The sequence below is a fragment of the Pezoporus occidentalis genome, unplaced genomic scaffold (genome assembly GCF_034315485.1).
Source record: "Pezoporus occidentalis ecotype Australia unplaced genomic scaffold, CSIRO_AGI_Poc_V1 ctg197, whole genome shotgun sequence".
Classification (NCBI taxonomy): Eukaryota; Metazoa; Chordata; class Aves; order Psittaciformes; family Psittacidae; genus Pezoporus; species Pezoporus occidentalis.
In genome coordinates, this window is record NW_026913822.1 from 531469 (window position 1) to 552724 (window position 21256).

Sequence of the window (21256 nt, forward strand, 5' to 3'; positions counted from 1 at the left end):
TAAAGTAGCGTTATGCTACTGTTTCTTCAAAACACAGTGGAAACAAGTATTAATTATTTTTGAGCCAACTGTCTCTTCTTAATAGGAGACATGTAAACTGGTTTTAAAAGCAGATCTCCATGAATATGAGGATCTTAAGCATAAGTAACATGAGGTTTAAAGATAATTTCACTTTATAGCTTAGCAGTTTAATTTAACCAATCTCATTGTCATTTTTATGGCTGCTCCATATGTTATGTGAAATAAATTGAAATGGTGCTTGTTAGAAATTGAAAGGAGTTAGATCATCCTTCAGCTTACTCATAGTATTCTTAGGAAATGGAAAATAATAAATGGAGATAGCAACTCTCATCTTGATACTGTGCTTTTCAAAATCATCTTCTATCAGTATAACAGTGCTTACACTATCAGTTCCATTATAAGTACATGGCTTGTTACTGTTCATTGGTGCAGCCATGTAAAAAGCAGTCTCTCCACATGATTTATTCCTAAAAACTGTCATTAACTTAATAAATAATAGCACCTAGGTGTTCTCAAATTGAGACTGCCTCTCTACAGTGGGAATACGTATCAAATGAAATAGACATGCTGCTCCAGAAAAGCACTCCAGTGTGGAGACAGACAACGTAAGAGAGCTTATGCTTAGCTTATAAAACAGCCCAAAACTGAACTGTAAAAAGGAGTAACAATTTCAGTGAAATCATTTTCACTGGCTTAGTGGTATACCAGTAGTGCTAACCACAAGCACTGATGTTCCTACAAAGGCTCAAGGTACTTCTTGCGTGGGACAAAATATTTCTTTCTTGAAAAATCAGGCAATTTTACAAAAATCCGTATAAGCCTAAGTATCATTTCTTTTCTACAGAGAAAGATTAATTTGTCTTTGAGCTTTTATATTCCACTGCTTCTTTAATAGTTTGGTGACTATTTTTTTCTGTGTGTGAACAGTTCCACAGGTTCAACAAAAAGTGGAATTGTCTCCAGAAGAAAAATTGATAAATTGATAAATACCAGGACACTATCTGCCTTGAGTCCATGTGTTATAAACTGCTAGAGATGATGAAAATAATCTGAAAAATCTTAAAATATTAGAATCATCATAGAATCATGGAATGGTTTGGCTTTGCAGGGACCTTAAAGCTCATCCGGTTCCAGCCCTCTGCCACAGGCAGGGACACTTTCCACTAGACCAAGTTGCTCCAAGCCCCATCTAACCTGGCCTTGAGCACTGCCAGGGATGGGAGAGTCATAGCTTCTCTGGGCAACCTGTGCCAGGGCCTCAGCACCCTCACAGGGAAGAGCCTTATAGATGTTGACCAGTCTTATTACGACTTTTTTTCCTAAATACTTTCTTAATACATGCATTCAAAATATTTACAATATTCTCCAATGATTAAGTTTCATAAGTTAAATATTTTTTTCTTATGATTTTTATTTTATTCTTTTTTTGGCATCTTCTAATGACCACTGTCAGAGACTCAAGATCTTCCATCTGACCAGGAATAGGCGAGTTTCCAATGGAAGAATTAGGCACCTTCCAGTTAGGTTCAGCAATATCTCAAAATTGGTATGAGCAGGCAAAACATGAATTGTGTGCCTTGCCTTATCATTAAGGTTTAGTGTTTCAGAGGGTGTTTCAGAAAACATACATACAGAGCATAGGACCAGTTAGTAGTAGGGAAAAAGCATTAAGTACTGTAATGTGTCTAATTTGGGGGTTGCACGCACACACGTTGTATTCTTCCATTGACTGCACATGATTTTAAGATGATTTATGCTTCTATCATACATGTATAGTATCAATTGATATCAGCTGGGTTGATGACTCAATTTGTTAAAGAATGGAGCTTATTTTCTGCACTGAACTTAACAAAATATATTTGCATTTAATGAAAAACTATTATTTGTGGGGAAAAAAGGAAACTAGCGCTTTATATAGCTTTTTGTAATTGTACTTTTAAGAGTGAAATTCATTAAATACATTAAGCCCATTTTTCATACCAGAAGTAATGTTTATGTTTACAGTTTTGAAAACTCTAGCACATAACCTAAGAAAAGGAACTCAAAGTCTCATTCTCCCTACACTAATAAGAAATTAGAAAGTTTTAAATACTAGCTTCCCTAGTGAGGATAATTTTAATCCTATTTGTCAGAAGGTGTTTTTTTTTTTTTTTTTAATTATTGAGTTTTAAACCCAAATAATACTTTTTTTTTTTTTCCCCCCAGAGGTAACCAAATTCCTAAATATTTAATTATGTAGCTGCTGTGAAGGAGTAAGTACCTGTAGTTAACCGTGTTCTTGTAATACTAAGTGTTGAGAAAAATCTTGAAAGAAATAGCAGTGTTTCGGAGACCATGTTTACGTGCAGTATACTGGAAGCAAAAATATTTTTATTCAGTCAAAACCAGTTTTAGTCCTAATTCATTGTTTACTTTATTGGGATAAAAAGATTAAATAAAATGAGCAGACTTACTATGATTTGTACCTACAGGGAGGGTCACTGAAATTTATCCCTTTAATACCCTTATCAGTGTTGGGACAAATTACCAAAATATCCAGCTTTGAGAAAGCTGTCGCCTATTCACAGGTTGGAGTTTATTGGCTAGCACATAGACTCATGTGTCAAAGATGAGTGTAAAAAATGGTTTGTAATTGAAGCAGATTGACAGAGACTAACAACAGCAGTCTCTTTTACAATTCATAATGCTGTAATCTACTTGGGTATGTTTGAATGAGACACATAAGCACACCACAATAAAAGCCTTTGGTGTTGTCTCAGCAAGTCCAGGTGTATGAACAGGGCATTCAGTTTTCTAGTCCTGAGAGCTGGTTTCACAAGTTAAAAAAACAGATACCAATAATTTATCAAGTTCAGAATTGGCATTCATGGCTGGACAGTCCTATCTGGAACCTGACCCAGGCCACAAGCAGGGAGCAGTTGCTTGTCATGGAGATCCTTTCTGCTCCTGGTAAATCCATGGATGATAGAAAGATACTTATTCCAGTACACTTCATTTTGAACTCAGTCATACTCAGGATTAGGTCTTTTACATCAATTTTATAGAGGCGTTTTACAGGCCATCCATGTATTCATAAATTTTAAAACTTTTTTTTTTTATATTTTATCATTAGTTGTAGTTACTGAAATTGATTTCTGAAGGTAATGAAGCTGTAAAATGTTGTGACTTCATTCTGTTAAAGTAGGTACCCTTTGAATGGTTTACTTAATGTCTTTTAAGTGTAAAGCAAATATACCCATAATTCTTAATGAATACAGTTAAATATGGGAAAATAAGATGTTCAAAATGACCTACTTATTTTGATGATTTTTTTTTTTAGAAGTTTTATGGTCATAGTTTTGGAAACTATTTATTTATTTTCTGACATTCAAAATGCTACACTTCTTCTGCACTTACATTCTTACGATTGTCCATGCATTCTATAATTAGAGTTGATGCAGTTTTCATATTTAGCTTGTTATTGTTTAGTACTGTATTTTCAAGAAACAAAAGGCACAAAGCAAAACCTGTCATAGCTAATTCTGGATGTCATTCTCAGAAAAAGTATACTTCTCTCTTACGTGTTTGTTACAGGTAAGTTAAAAATAAAAGGAAATAAACTAATATTTATCTCTGAACTTAATTTAGTGTAATCATTTGCTTATTTTTTTCCACTGTTTTTAAAAATGTCTATTCAAACATTCTCAGTTTCCCAAGGTATGGATGACACTGATTTACTTAATTGCTGTTGATCAGAATGAGGCAGCTAATGGGAATTTAGGGTAGATTGCATAACATCTGCAAAAGAGTGAAATACAAATCACTCAGTAAAAGAGAGACTCCAGTAGAAAATCAAATAAATGCTTCTTCTGCATCCTGAAAGGAGTACTGCAGGCAGAATTAAATGAAGTCAAGTCAGTTAGTGGGTGATATGCAGAATGCATCTTATCACTGATTTCTTCTACAAATTGTTACGGGTTAGTAGTAGTTAATTTTTTTTTAATTTCATATTCAAAGCCAATTATATTTTTCATAAAAATATTTTCCTCAAAGAATATCACATTTTACGGAAAATTAATCTTTCCACACAGAGTTGTTATGCAGGAAAAAAAATTAAAACTTTTACTCGGGGTTACTAATTTAAAAAATAGTTTTCCTTTTTTTTTTTTGTTTTTTTTTTTTTAAACTAGAAGTCTTTAATTTGGTATTTTGTCCCAGCCTGTAATGCACTTAAAGATTTTGTTTGTTCTCCAGTTTTTCTTCCCTTTCCTCTCATTCTCCTTTTCTTCTCTTCCTTTTCTCTTTTCAAATCTTCTCTAGTCTGCTTTTGCCAAAAATTGTCAAGTTTGAAAATGTTAGAGAGCAATTAAAGAAAAAACAGCCATACTTCATCTCTACAAAATAAGAGTGGCAAGTAGCAGTCTAATAGACGTTTGTTGTTTTGTTGTTGTCATGAAAATAGAAGGTAGCATGATCAAAAGTATTTGACACTGAAATACCTGTTCAGAGCCAAGTCTCATCTGATCCCATATCTCTGCACAGATAGAAAGTACTAAATTTGTATTAAACCTTGCATCCATTTATGTAAGAACATAAATGGAATAACTAATACACTCCAAAATGAAGTTCAAATAGTAGTGAGAATCGCTTAGTACTTCAATAAACCAAAACTAGCAACAATTATATTGTCCTTGTATTAATCCTAGATCTGCCTAGGTATAGTCAATACTGCTTTTCTAACTGAAACTGTATAAAATATCAAGCATTGTTTAAAAAAAAAAAAAGGTCATTCTGAAATATTGAAAAGGTGGTTTTGTTAGAAAAGATACAGACTTAATTTGTTTCTGGATTTGTTGTTGTTGTTTTCAGTTTCCACACAACTAGAAATAAAATAATTTTGGATATTCAGTTGTTCTTGCAAGTTGTCCAACTGAAATTCCTGTAACAACCGTAACAGCCACATCTGATTTCATAAATAGGGTGATCATTCTAGGTGAATCTTGCGGAGCGGATCAGCGCCTTGAAAACAAACTCTGTTTTCTTTCAAATACTCTAATGACAAAAACAAGAAAGAAAAGATCTGCTTTCTCAGCACAACTGACTCCAAAATTCTTTTCAGCATTTTCTGTGATGTCAGTGAGTTTTTCAGAAGTCGTTGATGTATGTTATGTATTATGAAACAACTGCTGATTGCTAAAAGAGCAAAATGACAAATTCACCTTTTGAATATAGTAGTTGATTCAGGTTATGTTCTCTCTTTTAGCTAATTAAACACCAAGGACCAGATCTTAGGTTCGATGAAGTCTTATTCACTGACAACAGTATTGAGAAGTACAAGATTGTTGGAGAAGTGGGGTGGTACTTACTGAGGATGGTGCAGTCTGTCCTAAGGGAAATTTATGTTAGCTCTAGCTCAACTGTATTTAAATATTAATCCTGCAAATAAGTCAGGCCTTATTTTGCAAGAGTAGTTTAATCTATGAAGAAGGACTAGTGTTAACATTAATTTGATGTAGTTTTTCAAATATGGAGTACATAAAATGCTTTTATCTCCAAGTCTTGAAAAAAAATTGTGATTTTTTTTTTTTTTTTTTTTTTTTTTAGCATAGACCAGTGTCTTAAAGACCTGCAGTCAGAAGTAAATGAACTATGTCCTGATGAAATACTGCAAAGCACAACTGACTGCCTTCAGTGGCTAAACAACTGCAATTTTAGTTCTCTCAGACCTTGTCCTACAAACCATGGAGAGCTGATGGAGTTCCTTAGGACCCTGGTAAAAAGACTTCAATGTTTGGAAAGTTGGTTATGTGATGAGGAGGGGGGAGCTAAGGTTAATTAGCATTCTCACTTCAGTCTTCTCTGTCCAGAATTTTTATTATAAGGCTTAGTACTGGGTTTATGTCTGCAGCAGGGAGTTATGCTTCCTTTTGGTCATGCCTTAAATAAACAAATTTGGGACAAAATCTTTTCACTGATACTACCACATGTTCAGCACTGCTAGGACTGTTTTATGAACACATGTTGGTGAAAAACATCTGAAGTTACTGTCTACCCTGAGGCTGTTGCTGCTTGTTCTTCACTTGCATCAGTATAATTTAATTCCTCTAATACAGATTATTGTTCCTGGTACATTATTTAAGTGTTAATTATCTGTCTACTTTTTGTTATTAGAAGTGTGGGAGCTACATCCTTTGTTCTGGCAAATTGTACAACTAGATATAACCAGAAATCAAATTTCACTCAAATAAAGAAATCAGCATTTTAGAAGCCATTTGTATCCAAAATTTTTTATTAAAAGTTAACCTTAGGAAATACCTGTGGAAAAAGAAGTCTGGGAAATTGAATTAGCTAGATAAATGAAGGGTGATACCTTGGTAAATGACATCCTGCAAATTTATGTATAAACTATGTATGTGTGTGTTCAGATGATGTAAATATGTATGAGTGTCAAAACAAATAAATGGTATCCAGCAGGTTTTTCTTTGTCACTCCCATGTCATGGTTTAGTTATAGGCCATGAACAGCTTTAGATTAAGATTGGCTGTATTGGCAGAGGGAAACTGCTGTGGAGAAGTGGAGTATTTTGTCCTTTGGGACTACCTCCTGGCTAGAGCTCAAGCTTCATCAACTCACCTCTTGGTTTTTCAGCTCTTTCTTAAAGGGGGTTGTTGATCTTTCAGTCACTCTTTAATCGACTGAATATTAAGCTGTGTCAGTTGAGGAAGTCACCTCTAGAAACACCAGGTCTTTAATGTTCATGCAGTGAAGATTTTTGTCGCCTTCTAAGACAGTCTGAATGTTGCTGTTAATAATCATCACACTCAAGGATGTCTGAGATTCCTTGATGCCATACTTCATCTAGAAAAAATAAGAGAATCCCAGCAAATGCTGACTTACGAAGTCTTTTTGTTACTCCACTTTCTCCAGTTAGCTCCTTACATGCTCCGAAGAGGGCATGGCAATGATGACTTCTGTTCATTCCTTGGTCTCTCTTCTTAAGAAATGTCTGTTCAAACCATATACCTGAACACCAGGTGGCGGCATTTGTTTAGGAAACACTAAAATGGCCGCATCTCTGCAATACTTGGGGTATCTCTTACAGAAAATGTGCTTTCTAGCTCTTTGGTTTACCAGGAGTTTACTGGCTGCGTAACAGTCTGGATGTGGGCTTTGGAGTACAGTTAGTCCTTGAGAATGGCTCTGTGGCAGGCTGCTATGTGGACAGCAAAGGGTGAGAAGACTTAAAGTCTCAATTCTGCACAGTTTATCAAGAAAACATCAGGGACTCAGGAGCTTGGACTTCACTGTTTCCAGGCTCAGGATAATCCAGCCTCTTGGGTAGATGAGACTACAGGTGAAAAGTGTACATGTATTAGCATAGACAGTCCCATCTGTAAGAAGTTATTCTTGCAGTAGATAATCTTTAGCTCCATAAACAATTTTGCAGTAAACTGGTTTCAGTAATATCCAGCATTAATGAGATTATTACTGTCTGACCTTTCTTAAATATGTATCTTCATCCATTGAAATAATTACTCAGTTGACTGAATTTCTCACTAGCAAGCTTTTAATTAAGTATCATATAATTCATATTCAGTAATAATAACTTGCCTTCTACTTCAGGAAAATGTCCCTAATCATTGTTATCCTTTACTATGTGTGTTTAATGTGCTATGGATTTTGTTTATCTTTTAAGCTATTGGAACAATTAAAAAAATAGTGGAGAGTTCCGTATGTGCTTTAGCTGAAGTGCTGTATTTAGATTTATTATTAGTGTGGTATTTTCATGCATTTGTGAACTGTCATGCAAATACTGAGAGGTTCTTTATGAAACCCAAAAATCTTAATTATGTGTATTTTCATCCTGTATGCTGTTTTACAATTCTAAATATTTAAAAGCTGAATGTTTGTGAACCAATCTTCATTAATTTCCGTTCCTGCTAAACTAATGACAAAATCTTTTTAAATGAAATCTTAATTTTATTGTACCTATTTATTGATATGATAGGTAGTAGTCTGTAGTAGGTAGTAGTCCAGTTGGTAGACTGCAGATGTTTTCCTCTATATTATTGTCACTACATTTCTCATAAGACAACTTTTCATGCTTCTCTAAAACCGTTGGATACTAGTTTGGATTTTTTTTTTTTTAATGGTTTTGGCATCATCTTCTGAAGTATTTTTACAGGTTAATTTTTAAATGGGAAAGCCTATCCCAATATAGGGAATGTTCAAAAAGACTTGATGACACTGTTTTCAGAACTTCAGAATTCACTTCAGGGACTTTTTTTCTGAGTAACACTATGTCTAATATGGCATCTGTAAGCCTTAAATTAAGATGCAAAGGACTTGAAACACTGCTTAGGTTCTTACTAGCTTTCAGGAATAAAAATATTTCTGCTTAACCTTAAAAAACAGCAGTAGGGATTTGCTTGGAAGACATTTTTGATTTGTCATTATTCCTTATGCATCAGTTACATTCACTGTTATGACAGCTTCTCGTTTTCTTTATTTCAGAATGTAGTATTTAAGCGTGATTCATTAAAAAAAAGAACAAACCAACATTTGAGCTCTGGAAGCCTACCTGTGGAGACTTGACTGTTCATCACAGTGGTTGCTGATTAGGGTTTTAATTTATACACTGAGACACAGTCTCTTTGATACCACGAAACTTTATAGAATACTTCAGTAGATAATAACAGAAAATCAAATCAGCCTTACGTATATGCATATTGATATGTATGATTTAGGATTTTAACTAGTTATACATATTTCTGTTATCTGCACATTTTTGTAGGATATTTGACTGATAATTTCCTTTGTTATGCATTCTTCCCCATGTGTTTCCAGCTTGTAAGGAAAAAATTTCATAGGAAACATTCTGAAATAAAGATGTAAAATGGAAGAAAAATAGCTAGTCTATTATTTTTAAGACTTTCTTTTATGGGAGGCAGTATACTCTCCGTCTTTTGTTCAGAGTTAGCTACTGTGGTGCAAGTCTTTTTTTTTTTTTTTATTTTCACCATGGAGTATGCCAAAGTAGAGGGCAATTAAAGGTTAAACTCTTGGTTTCTTCCATGAGAGTGCAATGGTTTTGAATCATTTGAAACAAAGAATTTGAGGTGTGATACTGAAATTTTTTGTGACTCAAAAACATGAAGGGAAAAAAAAAGCCTATTGAAGCTTTCATTCTAAATTCTTTTTTTTATATTTTTGTGAGTTTTCTGTTGATAAAAGCTTGATACAGTAGAAAAATTGTACAATTTTTTTATTTGTTTGGAAATATTTCTGTAGTACCATAGTAAAATTTGATTTATTTCTCTTTCAAAATTAAAAAAAAAATATATTTCTCAAGTACTGTAGGGTAAATAAATGAGCAATTCTGAAGGTGAAGGGTAGCTTGGAGACCCAGATGAAGGCCGTTAGTGGAAAGAACTAACCCTAACTGATTTGCCAGAATGCTTTTCTGTGTTGGAGAGAAGTGGTAGGTGGTAGGTGGCAGGGGAGTAAGGGAGGAGGTTTCTATGTTCTGATTCACGTAAGACTTGCCTATTTGGTTTCTGAAACCCAGAAAATCAAGAATACCATCAGTGTCACTCAGTTTTCTTGTGACTGTGATAGGGAAATTTGTAGGCACCTCTAGTGTAGCTTCAGGATTGAGAGAAGAGCCTTACAAATTTGGCCTAGAACTGTGGCCACATCCAACCTCAAATAGGAAAAATGTTGAAGATTCCGGAAATGTGTTTATAAAAAGTTAGGGTTTTTTGTCTGCAAGCGAAAGAGGATTTTGATAAATTGTTAATGTATTCATCTAAATCTTGATTTGACAGGATACACAACTTCTTACTCTGCCCTGTGTGATCTAAGCCTGTTCAGTTCTTTGCAAGTTTTCAGTTTTAGTTCTTTAAGGGGGTCCTGAGAAGTTTATTTTATCCTTAGAGTGGCCTTTTTGATGGTTGTTGAGCCAGAACATATAAAGCAGCAATATTTCATTTTATAAATTCCTGTCTTGGTTTGATGAATAAAACCTGTCATTATCTGTATAAGTCTTGAGTTATTTTCATATCATTTTCTTTCGAAGATGTGTGTGCAGACCACAACAGGCTGTGAAGTCTTGCCTAATGAGCTTTCCAAAGCTTTCCTTTGAATTGCAGTTTAGAATTGGTAAAGAGAAGAGTTTGAGGATGTAAGAAGGATGGGAAGATGAATGCGAGTTATTGGAGCAGGTAGAAAAGGAGATGGATTGGCACAGAAATCCATGGAAAAACAAGCTTTCTTATTTGTGTTGCTTATATAATAATTTCTTATTTGCTGGTAAGATAAGTAGCATTAGAAACCTTTGATACCATAGCATGAAACTGTTTCTTTTATGAACCAGAATTAACAGAACATATCTAAAATACTCTGATTTACTTTTCATAGCAAAGCTTGCTGAAGAATGAGCAAAATCAAGAAGAAATGATACTTCACTTCCTTCTGGATCTCTCTAGTCAGTGTGGTGTCTCATTTCCGTGTACTCCAAGTGGGAAGTCTTTTGAGTTAACTCCTTCCCTTCATGCCATTGAGGAGGATTCAGCTATGGATGTGAAATCTCTCTGGGATGATGTGAGATTGCATCTTCGAAGATTTTTAGTAAACAGACTGCATAGTCAAGAAGAAACAGCTGCTAATGCTTTAGAACAGCAAATGGAGTTTAAAACTCAGTACATACAGCAACTTCTGTTTCTTTACCCTGAATCAGAAATCTTAGCGAAGTATCAAAATATGCAAAAAAGTGTTGTTAGAGATCTTCTGCAAAACTGTATTTTGCCTAGCTGTGGTGAAACAAACTTTGATAAGGTGGTTTATGGTTACCAAAGTTCCATACCTACATTGTGCACAATGATAAAAGAAGATTTGTATCTGCTATGTGGAACTATTGATCCTTCTTCATCACTGAAATTTGTTAATGAAACTTATCTGGTTACCATCACTGAAGAAATGACAGTTCTTCTTGAAAGACTTTGTGAGCTGCAGTTCAAAGAAAATGCTCTACATATAGTTAAGGCAAACAAGATTTCAAAGAAGCATAGAGGAGCAGTTCATGCTGTGGGTTAGTAGCCTTGTTTTTTGTCCATTGTAGTTAGATACTATTTTAATTATACTACTTTTTTAGTGTACATTATTATTTCCAATGAAGGGAGAGGCCTGAGATTGTTAATTGCAGCTTTATGTTTTAATCATATTATTGCAGTTGAATTATAGACTGTTTCAAAACTGTGATGAAAAATGTTTTAAAGTTAGGGAGAGTATCTTGTGCTTATGTATATAGAAACACAGTTATAATTCACTGGATAACATTGTCACATCATACTAATTTTTTTCAGTCTAACTTACTCCAACTGCTGAAATATATGATAGAATAAGAACTATTTAATCCGGCTTTAAGAGAATTCAAACTCCTCTGCTGTCTACACCCACGTTTTCAAGCTTAAAGGATATTATAGGGAAGTCTGTACAATAATGCAACCATAAAATAGACAGATTTGTACATCAGAGCAGACCCAAAAGATTACTATATAGATTCTAAAATAAATAATATGTTTTCTAATCTTGTGAAAATACAGTAAATTAGTGTTAATGCTACCTGGTTCTTTCTTCTTGTTCTAAGGAATTTAAGGCAGGAAAGGAGTCTGTTATAGGTGTGATATTTTCTATACTTTTCACAGTTGGTGAGTCTGACATGTTAATTTATAAAAAAGGAATCAGAACTTTAGAAAAAAAGTCATACAGAATGGAAATTTTCATCATGTAGTTCAGTACGCAAGAGCTGTTTGTTCAAAACATAGCCTCCGATAAAGGTGAAGTAGTTTGCAGACAAAAAATATTAAAAGTTTAGAATCATGTGAAAAATAGAGAAACCAAAGATAGATCTTTGGGTAGTACAACATACACAAAGGGTGAGTGGGGTGATGATTTGCTAGCTCTACACAGAATAAAGTTACTCTCTTGTGAGTTTTAAAGTCAATATACATGTTAGTGTCAGTCAACTAGAAATTACACTGGAAGAAATGCAGAAATAACTTTTCAACAAGAGCTGAAGTATGGAGAAGTATGTGGAACATACGTAAGAGAAGGTAAGTGAGAAGGCATGCAGACAATTATGTGGAAGGGTGAGAATTTTAACATAAAGTTGATATATTAGTGGGATGGAGTGTTGGTGGGAAGCAAGGAGAAGTAGTGTCAGGGTAAACTTGAGTTATGAAATAAATGATGGGAAGTGTATCTTTGAGTCGCATAGTGAGATGGGTCACAGTGAAAGGATTCATTGACAAAAAAATGACTGATATGGAACTGGAAGTTTTTAAGTTTGTTTTTCTTTCAATCTCAAAACAGCTCACAAAGATAGGGAAGTTCTGTTATCTCCATTTTGCATCTAACGCATGCAGATTAAACTGATTTATAGTCAGGGTGGCTCTCTATAGAGGCACACATTAACTGTTTCTGTATCTATTAGGATAGTCTTAATTCTTCTACTTAAATTTTCTACTGAAATAGTCTAGGTTCTTCTACTTAAATTTTCCTTGCCACAAGATGTGTCTTTACATGCTGTTGTGCAGCAAATCAGGACAGATTTCCACAGTTCTGTTATACATTCAGAGAAAAAGAGGAAGATAAAAAATTAAATCTTGGTACCTGCTTGCAACTTTGAAAGATTTACTTTAATTTGAAATATATTAAAGGTCAGATTTGCAGGTGCAGCAGCTATCCTCTTAGCTCTCATAAAATGTGTTTAGAAGTGGTGCTGGTTAATATCATTTAATCCTCAAAATTACTTTCTTCACAGTGGCTGGAACACTCATGTTTTCACCTCTGCACTGTGTACTGCTTCATACTGTTTTTCTTCAGGAGGTTGGTCTGGGAGGCAAGCATTGATTTCCTTGCAATCTCTTTTACTAGTTTTCTACAGCATCAGACTGTTCTAGATGATCTCTGGTTATAGGCTTCAGGCAGCCAAACAACAGAACAACAGTGAATGACGTCAGCAGGCTAGAGCAAAATAGGGGGTCAGAGTTGTGAAGTAACACAGGATTTTTTTTTTTTTTCATTTGGTTGACATGACATAGGCTATTATTTGTTGTTATTTATAAATTCAAGCAACATTTATATTTGTATCATTAACAAAACAATTATTGAAAAGTTTATGTGTATTATTGAAAATGCTCTTCTATGAAGAACTTTTTCTGGAAAAAAATTTCTGTTACAAATTTTTGAATATACTACATTTTTACTACACTAAGTCAGAAGAAGGCTCTTTTCCTTTGGAATTAAAGTGTTCACATGGCAGTTCACACTGAAATAACTATTCTGGAAAAAGTTCGACAGAGTAACTGGTTTTGGAGTTTTATAGTGGTTGGCAGGTGCTTAGCGGCTGTTGCTGCTTGGAATTCGTACTTAATTCTGATACCTTTGCTACCCTCCCACAATTGAGAGTGGACATCTGTACTTATACATCAGTGTAGTTAAAAGACAGTTTTAATAAGTTGCCTTGAATAAGTTGACTGTGATACCAAATCTGTTGAGTATTGAAAAAGAAAAAAGCATGCTGGAGTATGAATGGAAGGGGAGAAAAGGAAGAAAAGAGTTTCGTTTTTTTTCTTAGGTGAGAGACAGTTATACAAATCTGTTTCTTGTTTTCCTTTTTTTTTTTTTTCTTTTTTAATGCATGTTGCTTCTGCCTGTGGGAACCACCAAAGCAGCATATTTCAGAACAGCAAAATAATCTAATCTAGGGAGTTCAATTGGAACTGTTATCCCGGAGGTGAAAAAATGATTTGTGCTTACTTAGTCCACCCTCAGGGAAATGTGGTATTTTGTTTATTGAGTTGTATTTGTTGTTTTTTTTTTTTGCGTTCGTTGGTTTGGTTGATTTTTTTGTAAGTCCTGCTGTAATTGATCCTACTACATAGGAGAGTAAAAAAGTAACATAAAATAATGAGCAATGTTATAACCTCAGAAAACTTTAGATGACCTATTTCTGTCAGGAAAATACAGGCAGACTATAACAAGGTTTGACAGCATTATGAATCTTTAAAGTATTTCATTTATAACAATCTATTTGTGAAGGAATTAACATTCTTGTTTTCATACTGTATTAGAACAGTTCTTTGTCAAGTACTGTAATGAGATTGTATCCATTTATCAAGATTAAGGATGAGCATTGTTTTAGAGATAAGCTAGGAAAATGGGAAAAGAGGAAAATTCTTTGCAGCTTGGCGTCTTTAATTGTTAACTTTAGAAGGCAGGTGGTTTTATGGTATAACTTTATCCTGTTCCCTCTTAAGTCAGTGATTCTATTTTAACAGTGCAGGTTTTACAAACTATTAGTGTTTTGGCTAAGTTATTGTAATAGGTTTTTTACCTAGTATGGGTCTTAATTTCTCTGTGCTGTGTGTAGTCTGAGCACATAATTGGTGTTTCTGATTTGCTAAAATGATATCCAAGAAATGATTCTTACTCGTCTTACATTTTTGATGTAACTTTGTAAGATGATGTTTCAGCCTTTATGTCATACTAATCATATGTGTCTTTCAAAAAATATGTAATGTTACAGTATTTAAAAAACTACTAACAACATTATGTATCTGTTAACATAGTATGGGAAAAAACACGCAAGCAGCTGGTTTACAGCTTATCTCTTATGATTTTTTGCTTCAATTTCCAGTGTGATGTTTTTCAGAAATTATTTGCATAAAGTCTATTAAATGTGGATTATACTTTTACCTTTTGAACCTTTTTCATGATTGTTTACAGAAATGTTAAGCTAGTTTAATTGGGCATTACTAAACTATCCTAATCCTTCATCTTTTTTACATGAAGGCACATCTGCTTTTATAAGTGATATCAGCCAAAGAAACTTAAAACCCACGAAATTATACATGTTTTATATATTAGTGGAAGGTTTTCTTTGGTATTATTTGTTTCTATTTTTTTAATATATCTACAGAGAGAGTGTAAATGTATGTGGAGACTAATTAGCCTGTTTTTAAATTTCGTATGGTTAAAACTAAAAGAGATTAGAGCTATGAGTTTTATTTTTTGTGACATACACTAATTAATTGGCTTCATATTTATATTTAGTCACAAACTTACCAGAGATCCTTAAATAGGCTCTCATATCTAATGATCTAATAATCAATAGTTGATTATTTTTAAGAAAATACTATTCCAAAATAGAGTAAAACTGAAGTGATACAGATGTGACTAAGTATATTTTAGCTACAAAGTAATTAAATTACCTTTACTGATATATTTTAATACTCATATTTTACACTTTTATTCCACTATGTAACCCTCTTATGTGTCCAGAAGGTTTCTCTTTTCTTTTTCCAGAATATGACCAACTTCCATTTTATTGCAAAGACATATTCGAATGCAAACTGTGATTTAAATTGTGATATATAAAACTTACTATCTTTACATATTCATGAGTTCCTAAGGAATATATTGTGTTGATGGAACACCTAATGTGAATATGACATATATCTAAACTTGCATGCAAGGACTCAGTATTGTTCAGAGGAGCTACGTTTGTGGGGTGGAGCTCAGACCAAGAAAAGAAACAGGCTTTGGAGTAACTTGTTGAAATGAGGGTAATTTTGGGACATGAAATTAATTTCCTTCCCATGGTAAGGAAAATTGTTTTTAAGGTCACTTATCCTTGCATATTCCTAGACATTTATTGTCCAGCTAACTTGAAATGTGAATTTTGAAGTTTTGCACATTTGACTTAAATTTGATTTCTCTACATTCACGTGCACATGGCTTTATTTCCCCTGGTTTACCATTTCTTCCCTTGGAAATAAAGAACCTTTGTTTCAGACTTTCTTTTATCCTTCCATTTAATTTAAATTCACTTGATTTGTGATTCTCCAGCCACCATTATTTCCTGCAACCAGTCTTCCATGATCTCCTTCTTATCTATCAAAAATATGCTGAAAGTAGCATTGATATCTGCTGGTTTTGTGACTGCGCGATTTAAAAAAAAAAAAAAAGCAGTTACTCATGTCTGAGAATAATTGGGAGCCAATAACTTTAGTATAATTTATTCCCCCATTTATATCTGGAAATTGAAGTATTCCAAACTTAGTTTCATGTAATTAATATTTATGTCTTTGCATCTTTTTTGAAATTGCTGTCCAGATTACAGTCTATAGCAGATAATTCACAATATTTATGTTGCTTTTCCATGATGTTTTTTTATCTGTAGTACATTGTTGAAATCTGGCTTTTTAGAAGGGGGAAGTGTCTCAGTCACTTGGCTTACTGCTGTTCTCCCCTGGAAAGTCCTGTTGCATTTTTTGAAGTGCGGGTACACCAGGCTATTGTAAAGTAGTCCCTATGGATTACAGATTGTAATACACAGTATCACACCCTGCCTCAGCAGTTCATTGTATTCTCCTGATCATTGCATTAATAAAAGCAAGTTTTCAGTTGTATCTATAATCTGTTGCTAAGGGCTAAGCATTTTAGAAATACAAAGTTTAAAGGTTAATTATGGAGGTTTATTTAAAGGGGGTTTTACATAAATTTAAGCTTTAAAATATTTCAAGACCTACATATCTATTGTAGGGACTGATAGACATTATAAAGACAAAAATGAAAGAATTGTAACAGAAACTGAAACTTTACCTCCTGGCTTCCTTGCACATACTTCTTTTCTTTCCTGCTCCAGCATGCCCACAATAATCTGCTTATCCCTTCTGATGGATGTGCTGGTTTTGTTTCTGTTTCTGCATGACAGCAGTAGGTGATGTGCTTCCATTATATTTTCACCTGCTTGGCATCTCCTCCTCTCTTCGATTTCCACGCTCTCTGTCACTGCAGAGAACCTGGTGACAGCTTTTATAGGAACAGGTCTTGAGAGGCCTGTATGAAACAAGGTATGTATCAGTTAATGGAAAGAATGGTGCATGGGCTTTGCAGCTGCTGACTATTGGAGCTGCAGTGCACGTGGTGATGTACGGCACAGTCCTTGCCATATCTTACATAGATGGAGTGAAAAATCGTACAGTTTCCATCCATTAAAGGTGAGGAAGTAAAACCATAGCCCTTCTTTCTTATGCATATATAACCTTCACAGAAAACATGACATCAGCAAAAATTACATAGGCACCACAGATGTATCAAGTAAGAATGCAGATGTCATTATTAGTTTTACTTCATAAATACCAGCTATTTCTACTGTATTATGAGCCCATCAATACTGAGATATTCAATAGGTTTAATTGTCATGTATTTAAAATAATGGCGCAAATAGTGTTGGTGGGATTTTATATCAGGAAATTAAAATTGAAAACTAGTGGACATACGTATATGATGCAGATTTCTGCAGTTGTCTTTGTTCCTTGGGAAGCCTATAAAATTTTGACAGCCAAAACAAGATAATATTACCCAGAGGAAACAAAATAAATGTCTTTGCATTTAATATAGGAAATAATGTGTTTCATAGCCTGTCACATTTTGTTTATTTCTTTTCCTTGCAACTATTGTATTTGATTTCTGTTGCACAATTATATTAAATGGAAATATGAGTAGTACTGAGGAGAAAATAAAACCATCTGCTTGAACATACAGAGTTGAAGTTTTAATAAAAAAGAGGCACTTTTTTTAAAGGCCATATGAACATAATACCTCAGGACCACAAATGTGTTTCTAGCGGGAGAATGACATTTTCATAAAGATTACAAAAGCATTAAGCTTGTTACTTGTTAAGCCTATATTAAGGGGTAAGATAACAGTATCTAAGTTACTGAAATGTTAGTTGAACTGACAGAATTTCAAGGCTGGTAGCATGCCTGAATACCTTCCTTCTTTTTAGATCAGTTGCTTGAAGTTACTTATTAAGCCCATAATATGAAGACAGGCAGTGAAATCTCATTATTGACTCTTCATCATATTGAAAAGATGCCCATCCATCCCAAATTTTTATTTTCATGGTTTTCATTTAATAAGTAAACACTTTCTTTTTCAAATTATTTATATATATTTTAAGCATAAAATTCTTGGTACTTTTTTGGGTTGTATTTTATTAGACTGTTGTGTCCTGATGAAGTTCTTCCACATCTTCTTTTTCCAGGAGGAAAATCTGTTTTCCAGCAGCAAATCTGTTTTCTGAACTTTGTAGAGGTTGAAAGAGGCATAGTTCCATTTTTTGGGTGTAGGGTTTTTTTCTTGAGATATTCACAATTAGCAAACACTGACTAATTACCTTCCTTTTTGCCCTCTTGACACACCTGCATGTTCTTGTGGAAGAACATTGTGTGAAGAGAGCATTTAACTCACTATGCCCTCTAATTATTGCATTCTGCTCTCAAGTTTAAAAGGTGAAACTGATTTGCTCTCCAGTCTGATACTTTCTGGGTGGTCAGAAGTCAATTTGAGTTTATATATCATAGTATTATATTTAATAATAAAAAGTGACAAAATCTGAGACTTAACCAAACTAGGTTCCCTTACTTCAAAATATAAGCCTGCATGAAGAGTGTGTAGAATTAAAAGAGATAAGAGAAGACTTCAAAAATGTGTTTTAAAGAAGCTCCTGCTGTATTCATTGAAAAGAAAGTTGTTACAGAAATCTTCAGTATATGCATCTACTGTCATATAATCACAAGTTAATTAAATGGTCCTGGCTGTGATTTTTGTCAAGACAGAGAACCTCTTCTGAGGTAATGTGTATTTAGAGAGCAAATTTAAACTTTAAAGGACAAAAGTATTTTAATCATAATAGTTTTGCAAAAAATTATGTGTTTGAGTGTCTTACATCCACAAGATGGATATTACATGCTAAGTTAAAACACGAATCTTCTTTTCACTGTGACTTAGGCTTAGAATATTAAAAAACCCCTCCATCTTCAATCAAGGGACTGCTCTATTTGCTGAGTTTTAAAAAAATAAAGCTTTCAGTCATTTTATAATACTTTTCACTACATTTGCTGAATATAGCAGGGCAATGGAGTTATTCCTGTCTGTCTAATCTAGAGAAAAAGGTGGTTATAAATCAGTCCAACTTCTTAGTTAGAAAGTTAGCAGTTAGTGCCCTCGAGGTTTTAGGACCCCTAAATGTTGTGAACTGTTTGGAATCGGATCAGTTACTGGTCTTAGATTTTCAAGAAGACTTCTTTTTCCTCAGTAGCTTCATGCACTGATAGTTCTCTGACTAAGATCCAAATCTTTGTGTTTAAGTACAAGGGATGGTGTATGGATTTGCTGTTAATGTGCTAGTAAAGTCCAGCAATTTCTGTAGTGCAGGAATTAGATGTTTTGTTATGCACAGTGCTATGAGCTAAAAAGAGGTGTTTTAAGAGTTCACTCAGTGAGTAGAAACCTGTATGTGTACGTCTATGCTGACATATGATTAATTCTTCATTTGTATTTCAGCCTATCCCCAAAATATTTAAGAGGTTGAATTTCCAAACTTAATTCTCTAGAAGTTTTTATATAGCAGTGTCTGACATTTTTTCTGTATGCCTAGACTTATTTCTGATTTTTATATTCCTTTTAAAAATGAGTACTTTGTGATGACTTTGCCTAACTAGGGTTTTGAAATATAAAAAGGTAGGAAACAGAAATATAAGTACTGACTCTAGCTTTATAAGTATTTTTTTTGAGTGTTTTCTCTTATTAGAACAAAGGCTGTCACCATCTGCCTCTGTTCCATCTTGGAAATTCCAAGGAGTAAGAAAAGCAAAAGTGACAGAGGCACTTTAATCTATTATTTAAGGAAATACATAATATAATGTGTAGAGTACACGAAAGAATGATGAACACTTGATAAAAATTCCTGATTGGTTGAAAGTTACTAACAGCCTAATTTTAATAGAGTGGGTCTGATGTAGTGAACCACTCTCTGTGAGACACCCAGCCATTCCGCTGTGAATATAAATGCTGAGGATAGAAATGAAGCTAGCAGGCATTTTTATATTTGCAGACATTAAAGAAATTGAAATCAGATTAAAATAAATACGTTAATTACTGTGTTTTCAAATACAAAGTGTAGTTGTTTTTTTATCAGCCAAGTGTTTTAAATGACTTACAGGGAAACATGCAAGTCCTATCAAAGAGAATTCATGGGGATTTTTGGCAGACCTGGCAGTATGTAATTTCTCATTCAGCAAGACTGATGAAGGAGATTAACTTCTTACAGTTCTTCAAGGACTCCACTGTTTCAAAACAAGTTGTGTGTCCAGATTACTACAGACTCCCTCAGTATTTATGCTTTCTGTAAACACTCTATTTTGGTGTTTTCTATTTGTGTGTGAAGACTTCAGGAAATGCGATGACTCCCTCAGTGCACAGTCCAGGCAAACAATTCAAAAGTGAGTGTAACCAGTTTCTGTGATTGGTAGGCCAATACAGTGTCAGTTCTACTGAGAAATGTTATGAAGAATAGCATTTTGTCACAGGTTGATTCTTGGAGTTTTCTAAAGAGGACTGTTTGCCAATAGTCACTACTTCAGAATAAATACTATAGAATAGCACCTAAAAAAAGAAAACCCATAAATGCTACAAATGACTGCTAAAGGGAACTGTAAAGAATGTCTGCTATTTCATTATTATGATAATTATCAGAAAATTATTGGATACCAACTGCTAAATTCCTTAAATGGACCCATAATTAATTAGTTTTTTATTCAGAGACTAATTAATTTATTTACATTTGAATTCTTTAAAATGTCATTGTCTATGAGAAATTGCAGTATATAATGAAAACATCTTCTAATTTATTAGAGGATATGTGTGGTTTTGAAAATTAATGAGCAGGTTGAGTCTCTGGTTTCACAGCAAGCTGAGATAGGTATCTGTGTATAAGGTAGTTTTATTAAACATTACTACAGGGCACTTCATCCTCAGAGCCCTTGGGGAAGTCTCTGTAATTTGTTCAACGGACTTGTAGAGTAGCTGTATGCTGTCAGGAGTCAGATTGGTGAGGTGATCTGCACAAGATTACTACACCAGTTTGATGTCAGAGCGTAATCAGATGTTCTTGCTTTCCAGCCGGTGTTTCCACCAATGGTCCTTCCTTTATCAGTTCGTCAGTGATCATGGTTCCAAGATTTCATTTTGACTCGGTGTTAACAAAGGATGTAAGCAAACATCTAGCAAACATCTAACAACCTGATACAGAATCAATTTTCAGGATGAGGTGAAAACTGATCTTATTTAACTGTGAAGGCATGATGGAGCAGATTTTATTACAATTTCATGTATAGTGAATCTC

At 34.0% G+C, this 21256-nt stretch overlaps 1 protein-coding gene across 5 annotated transcripts in view; it reads left to right on the forward strand.

Annotated features, from left to right (window-relative positions):
* KIAA0825 (KIAA0825 ortholog) overlaps positions 1–21256 on the forward strand; it is a 247886-nt gene that overhangs the window by 33564 nt on the left and 193066 nt on the right. For all 5 annotated transcript variants that reach the window (XM_062617491.1, XM_062617492.1, XM_062617490.1 and 2 more), the window contains 2 exons: positions 5605–5773; positions 10420–11089. In XM_062617491.1, coding sequence (XP_062473475.1) covers positions 5605–5773; positions 10420–11089 — 839 coding nt within the window. The remainder of the gene's footprint in view (positions 1–5604; positions 5774–10419; positions 11090–21256) is intronic.